This window comes from Xylocopa sonorina, chromosome 7 (assembly GCF_050948175.1).
Source record: "Xylocopa sonorina isolate GNS202 chromosome 7, iyXylSono1_principal, whole genome shotgun sequence".
NCBI classification, from domain to species: Eukaryota; Metazoa; Arthropoda; class Insecta; order Hymenoptera; family Apidae; genus Xylocopa; species Xylocopa sonorina.
The window spans coordinates 13,789,301-13,800,948 of record NC_135199.1 but is presented as its reverse complement, the minus strand read 5'-3'; the positions used below and the strand labels follow the sequence as shown (position 1 = coordinate 13,800,948).

Here is an 11,648-nt window from a genome sequence, read left to right as displayed (position 1 = left end):
TTATTGTCATAATATAAAACTAATATATATATATATATCGTTAAATGATTCGCAACAGATGCCCTCCGAATGCATCGCCAATCCGTTGCAGCGAGAGTTAGCCGATGCTATAATTCGGTTGCAACCGCTGGACGAGATTCGAATCCTACTAGCATGCGGGGCAAAAGCGAACGAGTCGGTGACGCAGGGTCTGAGACCGTTGCATTACGCGGTGTGGCAGAGGTACACGGAAGCGGCCCAGCTGTTGTTGGTACGCGGCGCGGATATTGACGCGACCGACGAATGTGGCTATTCAGCGTTGCATCTCGCTGCCGAGCACGGCTACATAGATTTGGTGAAACTACTGCTCGAGCATGGTGCCAAAGTGGATCATCGACAAGAAACGGGAGAACTTTTTCCAAGGTAGAATAATTGTTCGATCAACAATTTGGCGCGATGAGAAATCGATCGTTGGACTTTGATGATCTCGTAGCATGTGCCAAATGTTCATTTTCTATGTTACTATTTATATTTTTATTATATTTATATTATACGAGATCGAGACATCTGCGTAGGACCACGTTGTGCGACGAACCGCTGCGGCTCGCTCTCAGAAATCGACACGTCCAAGTGGCCAGAATTCTGCTGGAAGCTGGCGCGAATCCGAACAAAAGGTACTTCTTCGGATCGGAGATAAATTTGGTCTCTCCGTTGGATCTGCAGTGCATGGAGTTACTGTTGGCGTTCGGGGCTCAACCGAACACGAGAGACCGCGCCGGACTGACACCGTTGATGAAAGCAGCGCGATTGCCGCAGGTAAAACAACCGGGGGTTAAAGAAGCGCGTAAAGAAGTTTGCAGTTTGCTCGATTTAATGTCGTCCGATGTCGGGACAGGGTATAGCTTCGGTGTTGCTTCTGTTGAGTTACGGGGCGGACGTTAATTCGATGGCCGACGCGCGACACGACTACCGAACGGTTCTGCATTACGCGATCCTAGGCGGAGATCCGACCGTGATCGATCTGCTGTTGAAGCAAGGCGCTAGGCTCGATCTCGGCCCGGATTATCAGAAACCTACGGCTCTCGATTTGGCCATTTTGAAAGGGGATCCTTCGATCGTTCAGATGCTGTTGGAGTCGGGTGAGTACTTTAGTAGCCGGTGTTTCGATATTTCGTTTCTCTGTGCATCGTGTAATCAAATAATCGTATAATAGGCGCCGACGTGAACGCAACCTCACCGATCATCGGCTCGCCTCTGCACGTTGCTTGCGCCGACAATATTCCGAATAGACTGGAGATTCTGTCGATGCTGTTGGAACGAGGTGCTGACCCGAACTTGGTGATACGCAGCGACGAGGGGCCTGCGTTGCGTCCAGTTCTCGCTGAATACGTCGCTTCGAATGAAAATCCCTCCGTAGAAGTGGTCGCCCTGTTGCTCAAGTACGGGGCACGAGTTGTGATCAAGACGCAATTTCGCGACCCTCACGGTATACTAAACTCTCTCCAGAACACAGCGGATAAGCCGCGATTACTCAAGGCGTTGTTGGAAGCCGCCGAAAGTTTCGATCCTTGTATGATACGAAGGTCGAGCAGCTTGACGGACGCGCAAAAAGCTCTCGTAATGGAAGCGGCAAGAACTCCGTTACCCTTGACTCATCAAGCCAGATTAATTGTTCGGAAACTCTGCGGCACCAAGTTACCCAAGGTTGTACGAACATTGCAATTACCTCAGTCGTTGCATCGTTATCTCCTTTACGATTTCCACTGACGCATCCATTGCCGTTGCGATTCCTTCCAAGTGTACCGAACATTTTTTACCTTTATTCAGGAGGTAAGAAATAAGGCTAACGCTCGCGACCAATTTCTATATCGGCCAAGGTGAATACTCTGTACATACGCGTAGTAAATTTTCTATACTAAATATCCGCGCATACGTATCGAGAGAGAGAGAGAGAGAGAGAGAGAGAGAGAGAGAGAGAGAGAGAGAGAGAGAGAGAGAGAGAGAGAGAGAGAGACGAGGCGCAATAAACAAACGTCGTTCGACCGTTTCGTGCTCTCCTCCCTCGTCCACCTTCTTATGCTCCTGGTTGTGCGAGAGAAAGTGTGCGTGCGTACGGACACGCGTGGAATGTTGGCCGGTAAGTGAGTGACGTCGATTCATTCTCAACAGCTATCTCGTCTTATCCTCGAAATAGCAACCTCGATACAGTGACCCGCGTCGTGATCAATCGTCGTCGCAATCAACAGTTGCATCACCGGATTGCAAATATGTATTCTATAAGTGTAACACTTTGCCATTATATACGTTATATACATTGTATACATTGTATTTGAAATTCATTTTTCATTCAGTATACGGTTACCCTTTTCTGGAGCCCTTTTACCCAATTTTTACGTGATATCAAGAGTTGCGTAGTAACGAAAAGAGAAAAAACCGATTCAGGTTAGGATATACTATATTTTGAACTTGTGCCAATCCCGTTATCGAATCGAGAGATATCGACTGACGTTATATCGATTTAAAGCGTAACGCATACCGAGGCTGAAAGGGCTGACGAATTGCGAATTGCGAATTGCGAATTGCGAATTGCGAATTAGCAATTGAACGAGATGCATCATGGTAAAAATTGAAAACGACTATGATCATTATCATATATAATTCCTCCAAGTTGAGAAAAGTTGTTGGCGAGTAGTTAACCTCTTTCTCGAGTTAATAACAGTTCCGATTGGCAACGCATGCAGCGCTTACGACTCGTCCGAGCACCGAATAACGCGTTGGTACTCGTGAATGCTCGTATGGATTCGAGAATGCGATCGTTGGTTAACGGTGACTAGCCGTATAACAACATCGTATAATAATAACAGTAGCAAACGAGAAATAGCAGCAAATAATAGAATAGTAATAAGATAGAGGTACGTGTGATGTGCGAGGAGAGAGTACGGGTTGAGTAGTGGGTCGAAGAATCGTAGTTTAGAAGGTGAAGAATCAGCACCGGCAGAATCAAAACCGAGAGAGAATGGCTATGAGAAATTTGGCAACTGTTCTACGGTGCAATAGAGTTTGGCCATTTACTGGTTTGTCTAATGACAAAGGAATTGGTGGTAACAGCGGGATAGGAGGTTTGGTTAGAGGTTGGCCAGAGAGGTAAGGTTAATGGAACTGCTTTCGGTTATGTAATTCCAAATTACAATTGCGGGCATCCTAATCTATGGCAACAATCGATAATCTTGTAGCCAACGGCGGGAGGAGCACAAGTGGTATCCTGGGCCTCAACACATCGCGCATTATCTGGAGGAAGAGAAACACTTGCTCACACCGGATCCGCAATGGGCGTACAACGCACAGCTGTGGGCCACGCCGCGAAAGGAAACGCGCGACATTAGAAATGTAGCCATCAATTTCGGTCCTCAACATCCAGCCGCGCACGGAGTATTGAGATTGATCATCGAGATGAACGCCGAATACGTAACTCGTGCAGATCCCCACATAGGCCTTTTACACAGAGGTACAGAGAAGTTGATAGAGTACAAGACGTACATGCAGGCCTTGCCTTACTTTGATCGTTTGGACTACGTCTCCATGATGTGCAACGAACAGTGTTTCTCCATGGCCATAGAGAAATTGTTGAATATCGACGTGCCATTGCGGGCGAAATACATTAGAAGTAAGCGGTCTGTTTATCCGTCCATTCGTTTAAAGCGTTTCGATTTCTACTGGTAAAAGCATGGTTGAACGCGTCCGTTTTCAGCTCTGTTTGCCGAGCTTACGAGAATCTTGAATCACCTTATGGGAATTGGAACGCACGCGCTGGACATTGGAGCTCTAACACCATTCTTCTGGTTGTTCGAGGAACGAGAGAAGCTAATGGAATTTTATGAGCGTGTAAGCGGTGCTCGGATGCACGCAGCTTACATTCGCCCGGGCGGTGTTTCCTTGGACATGCCGTTGGGTCTGATGGACGACATATACGAGTGGGCGTCAAAGTTCGCGGAACGATTGGACGAAGCGGAGGATATGCTTACATCGAACAGGATATGGGTCGGACGTACGAGAAATATTGGTACGGTAACGGCGCAGCAAGCGATAGATTGGGGTTTCAGCGGTGTTATGTTAAGGGGCTCGGGAATAAAATGGGATTTGAGGAAGAAAGCCCCTTACGATGCGTACGACTTGGTCGAGTTCGACGTTCCCATCGGGCAAAATGGGGACTGTTACGATAGGTGAGAAAAACCGTACGTGAATGATTAACGCCGAGGCTTTAACGTTTATCATTTTCAGATATCTTTGCCGTATGGAGGAGATGCGTCAATCGTTGCGAATCATTTATCAATGTTTGAACCAAATGCCCGAGGGCGAAGTGAGGATCGATGATGCAAAAATCGTACCGCCTAGACGAGAGGAGATGAAAACCAGCATGGAAGCATTGATACATCATTTCAAGCTGTACACTCAAGGGTTCCAAGTGCCCCCCGGAGCTACGTATACCGCGATCGAAGCGCCGAAGGGTGAATTCGGCGTTTACCTCGTCAGCGACGGTAGTAGCAAGCCTTACAGGTGTAAAATTAAAGCGCCGGGCTTTGCCCATTTGGCGGCGATGCGTCACTTGGGGCCTGGTTGTCTTCTCGCCGATATCGTAGCCATCGTCGGCACCTTGGACGTGGTGTTCGGTGAAATCGATAGATAATTTGTTGGCATTGTCGTTTACAACGTAGCGTAAATCTGTGTGTTACACGAGTATTGGCGTGTGTGGAAAAATTCCTGGATACAACGAGGTATGTTTGCTCGTTTTAACTGGTAAGCGACCAATCGAAAGACACACATGCGCGCACGCGTAGAATAGAATATGGAAGAATAGACGCGAGATGGTATATAGTCGAAATAAAATGTATACGTTGTTCGATTCGGGTGTAATGTTTTCTCGTGCGTTTAGTTCCTTGTCCTTCCAACAATTGCGTAGGAAATCATGTGCAGCCTAATTCGATCCGAATGCGAAATTAATGCGACGCAACGTGGACGTGGCTAGAGCAAGAACAATGTCATTCGCGATTGCGTGATATCGTAAGAGGCACGAATCCATAAATAATCCGATGTTATCGTGATCGATGCCAGGTTGTCGGAGATACCCGGAAGTGTCATTTCATTTTCAGAAAATTACAGTGATCAGTTTCCAATTAAAGGGTCAAGGTTATTTCGTAGGCCATAATCTGGATGGTGACTCTCGGCCAAGGCCAGAAGCTATCTAGATAGATTCTACGGTAATTATGTATTCATTCGGTATTATTCATTCGCGCGTATCGTTTTTTCGATTGTCCGCGCGAGTATTAAGTAATCGTAATTATGCAGCGATTTCATTTAATTAGGATATTTAATCGATTTTTTAGGAGGGAAATGGTAAGTAAAGGTGAAGAAAGAAAAAAGCAAGCGTATAAGAAGAATGGTGCGTGAGAAGGAGGGTGAGCGAAGAAAAGAGAACGAGAAGGTTGCGAGAATGTTAGAACAGGGTTGGCTGAGTATCGGCTGCGGCGTAGCGGGGAGGATATCGGGAAGTCGGAAAGGTGGGAGGTACACGAGCGAGTAACGACGAAGCGACGAAAAGAGAGCAGGAGGAATGGTGAAGAGAAACGAAGGAGACGGAACGAAGCGGAGAAGTGGAAATGAACGAGCGGGGTAATGATAAATTGTTAAGTACACCTGGACCGTATGCTCGGCGTTCACGATACGGTTGGACGGACAGACGGACGAACGGACGGATGACGGTAAGAGAGTAGTAGCGACCGTTGCGTGCAGTGTTTCAGCTGACCTCGTAGCGAGCGTTTCACAACGTACAACTGCACTAGACAACTACGGAGGCGCGTTGTTGCTCGGTAGCCGTGTTGTTACGCCCACGATCGCCGTTACACGATTACGACGACTCGATCGCTGTGCGTTCACCGTGTTCGATAGATCGAAGGTTGATCTTGGTCGATCGGTGGTGCACGACCGATCAGGTCAGTCTGCGTTCGCGTTCGAACGTCTCGTCGATCGGGAGCGCGCGAACGAGCGAGCTTCGTTGTGTTTCGCATTCCGATGCTGAAAAGTTTATAGCTGGAGTATATTTCGACATATTTCAGGAGTAGGATCAAAGGGGGACGGCGGTAGCGGCGGCGGCGGCGGCGGCGGCTGCGGCGGATTCGGTGATTAACGAAGAAGAGAAAAAGAAAGAGAAAGAGGTAAGAGAGAGACCGCCGTGGGACGATAGCAGGATAGCAGCGGTGCACGGCGCGCACGTTTGCTACTTCTTACCGGAGAAAGGTGAATCGTTGTTTGCCCGCGGTGCTCTGCGTTCTTGGCGTAGATTTTCTACGGTGCAACGAGGTAGTATCGTTCGTTCGTTGACGACGCACCACCAGTGACACACTTGTCGTTTCGAAAGGAGAATAGACTTTCTCTTTTTCGTCGTTTACTGTGTACCACCGTTGTCTTTTTTCTCCCGTTCTTCTACGGATCCTGGAACGCTTAAACGACGATAACGGTGATAACGGCTACGAAGACGGCGACGACGACGACGGCGACGACGACGGCGACGGCGACGGCGACGGCGACGGCGACGACGACGACGACGAAGACGAAGACGAAGAGGAACAAAGGGGAGAGTAGATTTGGGTGAGAACGAGAACGAGAACGAGAACGGGAACGGGAACAAGAACGAGAGGAAGAACGAGGACGAGAGAAGTAGATGAAGAAGGGCGAAGGACGCGAGGAAAAGCAGAGTGCAGCGAGAGTATTTGTTACACGGTAGGAGGGGACCGAGTCTGAAGGAAAACAGAGTGGAACGAGAAAAAGAAAAGGACGGAAGGATACGAGAGAAAGAAGGAGAAGAAAGGATCGAGAGATCAACCATACGATCGAGATGAGAGTTCATCGTGGGATTTGCGCGAAACTTCAAGGAGGCTTCCTTAGACGATGGTGTAAGTATTCGAGATAATGATCCGTTGTAATGTAATAATTAAAAGAGACAGACGGTGTTCCATAAGATAGGTGGTACGCGGGGTACTCGACTCGAAGAGATCGTTGAGAACGTTACCGGCGCCACGAGCGTGATACGTTCGGTTCGTTCTTAATTAATTTCGGCGAACGTATCACATCTCGTATGTCCAGCTAGCGATGATTCATCGTGTTGCGCTGCACTTGTCGTCTTCGGTCGCGTCGCGTCACGTCGCGTCGTATCCGATTGAATTATCCCGAAGAAAAGTTGACCGGCTGAACGGCGAGCGAACGCGGGCTTCTTGGACGTCTCCTCTACTTTCACTCAAAGATGATGATCGTTGATTTTCTAACGCGAAACGATTTTCTCTTGTTCGAACGGTAAACCGGTGCTGTTGGAAGTTTCCATGAATAAGGTTATGAAAATGAGACGAAAGATCAAGGAGAAAAAAAGAGAGAGAACAAAAAAATGGAAAAAGCATACCATACCGGAGTGAGGATAAAAAAATTTGATGCATGTATAATTGAGTAGCCCGGAGGTATTATTCTTGCATCGGGAAACGGACTTTGCTACCATTACGGGAACGGAGTGATCCTCGGCTCGCGGTTCTGGCGTGACTCGTGTCCTCCTACTCCGTTTACGCGACCATCTCGTACGTGGTCAGTTTCATGCGTTACGCGTGAAATCTCACGAGTAAGAGCAGGAAGCGTATGACCTTATATAATCGCGAGTAATTGCCAGCAAATATGCGTAGGTAGGTGTACGAGTAGACGTACGTGTCTATGTACGATACGCGTGTAATCCTGTAGAGATTGATCGGTGGACGCGAGTAGCAGAAAATTTTCCGGTATTTGCGACAATGTAACTAGGAGAAGGAACGAGGAAATGATGGGGCAAAACTTGACGGGTCGGTGAACGTGCAACGCGTCTTTCTTTAAACTTTAAATCGCAATTCTAAAGAGAACAATTTCTTTGACGACACGTCGAGCTGAGCTGAGTTGTCATCGTTTTGATTTGTATTCAAGCTTGGTAAAGATTGCGGTTTCGAGCATCGCGTATCTTTTACATTGTTTCGATCGATCGATCGATCGATCGATCGATCATTTGAGAATGGAACGCGGCGCGACATGACGCGACGCGACGCGACGCGACGCGATTGGGATCGAGGGGAGTTGGGTTCTTGGTAAATGGCCGAACGGAGTGGAATCGAGTGGAAAGGAAGCGGAGAAACGTGCGGTACTAGGACGCGGTGACTAAAGTCCTGCGTGGCCACCAAACGATTGGCGTGTGCGTACGGTAAAAGGAAGAGTCAGACGCCAAAGGTGGAACGCGACCTACGAAATTCCAATCTCGGTTCGATTTTCGACGGATTGCGTAAACGATTCGCGGCCCACTGCGCTTTCACTAATCACTAATTATGTATAATAATGTCGCGATCAACGCATCGAACGATAAATTTGATTGGTTAGATTCGATGGCGGTGGTGCCGCCTTTCCCTCTTCCCCCATAAGTCATTCGGTCGGAACGTGATTCTTTTTTTTTTTTTGCGCGCGCGCCCGCCGCGAGTTACATTCAAAGTATCCGATTCGAATCGATAATTACGTAAGGATATTTGTGACGCGCGAGTCTGGAACGCGCGTTCGAGCATCGAATACGTGTGACGCGCATACTTGATCGAACAATGGCGAATCGTCTATCGGGTTTATACCAAATTCCATGGTGGTTCGTTTGGTTGCACGACGATGAGAATTTCTACATCGCAGGCCGAAGAAAACGCTTAGGATGCAAAAACTGAATCGTAAGCAAAGCTTACGTTACGTTAATCGTCGCGCGTTCGATAATTATTTAGTTTCGGTCGAACGTGCCGATTCTTCTTCTTTCGCTTTCAGAAGCGAATAATTTATATATATATATATACGTATATACTTTTCGAATGCGTACGTGTAAGTAAATGAGAGTTGAAAAAGTAGGACCGCTGGTTTCGAAAGCCGCGCGACCCGTGCGTGGTGCGTGACTAAAAAATGAATCGAGGGACTCTGGTTGTTTACGAGGTTAAATCTGGTTTTGAGTTAGCGACGAGAATCGAAGGTAGCAGTAAACCTAAAAAGAAAACTAACAAGAAATAGCTGCGATGATGGGACGGGAGTGAAAAGGGAAAGTCGGAGCGTCGATCGGATTCTTCCGGTGTTGAACTTTCTTTCTTTACTGTATCACGTTATACTATTGTAGGGGCAGCGGTAGCCGTTGGCGCGCTACTGATCATCGCGGCGGCGATTATGGCGGCGGTATTCCCAAAATTGTTCGACGCATTGCTGAACAGGCAGATCGCTCTCCGAGACGGAACTCGTTCGTTCAACTGGTGGAGGGAACCACCGGTGACGCCCCGATTGAGCGTCTACATTTACAATGTGACGAACGCCGATGAATTTTTAAACGATGGCGAGAAACCGGCACTGAACGAGCTCGGCCCGTACGTCTACGTGCAACACTGGGAAAAGGTCGAGGTGAAATTCAACGAGAACGACACCGTGTCGTACAAAGTGAAAAAGCGTTTCGTTTTCGCACCGGTAAGTATGTTTTTCGTTTTCGTCTTCGTCCGCGTCCGTGTTCTTCTTGTAAAATGGTTCGTGTCCGCATGAACGACGCAGGAATTGTCAAACGGCTCGGACGAGGATCTAGTGGTGGTGCCGAACGTGCCGATGCTTTCGGCGACCAGCCAGTCGAAGTACGCGGCGCGATTCCTCAGGTTGGCGATGGCCTCGATCATGGACGTTCTGCTGCTGAAACCGTTCGTCGAGGTCTCGGTCGGTCAATTGCTTTGGGGCTACGAGGATCCGTTGCTAAAGTTGGCCAAGAACGTGGTCCCGAAGGATCAGAAGCTGCCGTTCGATCAATTCGGTCTGTTGTACGGTAAAAACGCGACGATGCCCGATTGGTTTACGATATTCACCGGGCAAGGAGATATCGGTAAATACGGGATTCTGGAAAAGTGGAACGGGAAGAGCAGTCTGGGCCATTGGACCTCGCCGGAGTGCGACAGCATCGCCGGTAGCGACGGCAGCATTTTTCCACCGCGCATCACCAAAGAGACTGTACTGAAGGTGTTCGACAAGGACCTCTGCCGAGCGTTGCCTCTCGTTTTCAAGGTAACGAAAACAATTTTTGGCGGCTAATTGGCCGCGGTTTTATAAACCACCACCGTATTTTCCCGTTTCAGGAGGAGGTGACCACTGCCGGTGATGTACCCGGGTACAGGTTCGTGGCTGCGAGCGACGCGTTCGCCTCTCCGAGCCGGCTCGAATCCCAACGATGCTTCTGCCCGGCTGGTCCGCCTTGCGCTCCCGAGGGAACCTTCAATGTCTCCGTCTGCCAACACGATTCGCCGGTGTTGCTTAGTTTCCCACATTTTTATCTCGGTAAATTATACTACTCTGCCGCAAAACCGATCGAGTATCGTAACCAACGGTTGTCGGTTTTCAGCGGATCCAGCGCTTCGCGAAGCGGTAAGCGGAATATCACCGCCAGCCGAGGAGAAACACCAATTCTACGTCGACGTTCAGCCGTTGATGGGCACATCGTTGAGGGCCAAGGCAAGGATTCAGATAAACCTAGCGGTGAGCCATGTGCGGGACATAAAACAGGTCGCCTCGTTTCCGGATATCGTCTTTCCCATCATATGGTTCGAAGACGTGAGTATTTTCACCCGACAATAACGATAACAGCAACGATAATAACAACGACCGCAGGGCATCGAGGAGCTTCCGGTCGAGATGCGAAGCCTGATGAAGATGGCCGTGGACGTCCCGCCGGTAGCGCGAGCGGCGATATCCGGAGCTCTGGCGGTGATCGGAGCGATCGTTTTAATCGGCGCGCTTCTTTGCTTGGCACGCGCCGCCAAGCGACAGGAGAAACTTCATCTGAGCAATCCGTTACCGGCGAGCGGTGGAGCGGGTAAAGCCGGTCAGCTGAGCCCGGCCTTTCAGAATTCATCCAGTTCCAAGTAGGATCGCATAAACGGGGTATAACGGTCGACGTCATTCCTTCATCCACCAAATATCGATCCGAGCTCGACTATTTTCCTTCCTCGGATTTTGCATATACATGTACCATTGAAGAAAACGTGCGATTCGAATCGTCGCGGGTAGATGGCGTGGATCGCGTGTGTACTTTATCGCGTGGTTAGTAGGAGAGAGAGAGAGAGAGAGAGAGAGAGAGAGAGAGAGAGAGAGAGAGAGAGAGAGAGAGAGGCGAGCGGGGTTGAAAAAGTAACGGGGTACGGAAAGTAACGGCGGTACAGGTGCGACGAGAATTTTTCGCACGGAAACAGGTTCCATCGACTTTGATATTCGTAGCCGTAGTATCATCGGGAAGTGCGCGTTGATTGGCGCATTCTCGTCTCTCGTTGAAAAGCAAGAAAGAAGAAGAAAAAACAAAGAAATGGGGAAAAAAAAGGAAAAAAGGAAAAAAGAGAAATCCGTTCCGTCCAGCAGACGCTCGATCGCGTATGCGAGATCGGACGCGAGCCAGATCTTATTAAAATCTGGCCGCGATCAAGATCTTATTGTTATCTATATTATACTTTTTGTTGTAAATGCGTTACTCTCGAGATAGATCACGGTTATAGGTTTGTAGGCAAAATTTAGTTTTTACAAGCGGTGTATAAGTGGGTGTACTAGTAATGGTACTAGTAACGGTACTAGCAATA

The 11,648-nt window shown here is 48.5% G+C and overlaps 3 protein-coding genes across 3 annotated transcripts in view; all 3 read left to right on the top strand.

Moving 5' to 3' along the window:
• LOC143425226 (ankyrin repeat and SOCS box protein 16) overlaps positions 1–1,767 on the top strand; it is a 2,473-nt gene extending 706 nt beyond the window's left edge. The window contains exons 2-5 of the mRNA XM_076897854.1: positions 59–402; positions 555–795; positions 875–1,118; positions 1,193–1,767. Coding sequence (XP_076753969.1) covers positions 59–402; positions 555–795; positions 875–1,118; positions 1,193–1,746 — 1,383 coding nt within the window. The 3' untranslated portion in view covers positions 1,747–1,767. The remainder of the gene's footprint in view (positions 1–58; positions 403–554; positions 796–874; positions 1,119–1,192) is intronic.
• A 1,213-nt stretch (positions 1,768–2,980) lies between these two features.
• On the top strand, positions 2,981–4,695 carry Nd-49 (NADH dehydrogenase (ubiquinone) 49 kDa subunit). Its single transcript, XM_076898508.1, has 4 exons — positions 2,981–3,123; positions 3,213–3,643; positions 3,728–4,199; positions 4,258–4,695. The coding sequence occupies exons 1-4, from the start codon at positions 2,996–2,998 to the stop codon at positions 4,661–4,663; spliced, it is 1,437 nt and encodes a 478-aa protein (XP_076754623.1). The 5' UTR covers positions 2,981–2,995; the 3' UTR covers positions 4,664–4,695.
• Positions 4,696–6,588: 1,893 nt separating this feature from the next.
• Positions 6,589–11,150, top strand: Emp (epithelial membrane protein). Its single transcript, XM_076898507.1, has 6 exons — positions 6,589–6,926; positions 9,173–9,510; positions 9,592–10,089; positions 10,161–10,359; positions 10,424–10,632; positions 10,690–11,150. The coding sequence occupies exons 1-6, from the start codon at positions 6,869–6,871 to the stop codon at positions 10,945–10,947; spliced, it is 1,560 nt and encodes a 519-aa protein (XP_076754622.1). The 5' UTR covers positions 6,589–6,868; the 3' UTR covers positions 10,948–11,150.
• The last annotated feature ends 498 nt before the right edge of the window (positions 11,151–11,648 follow it).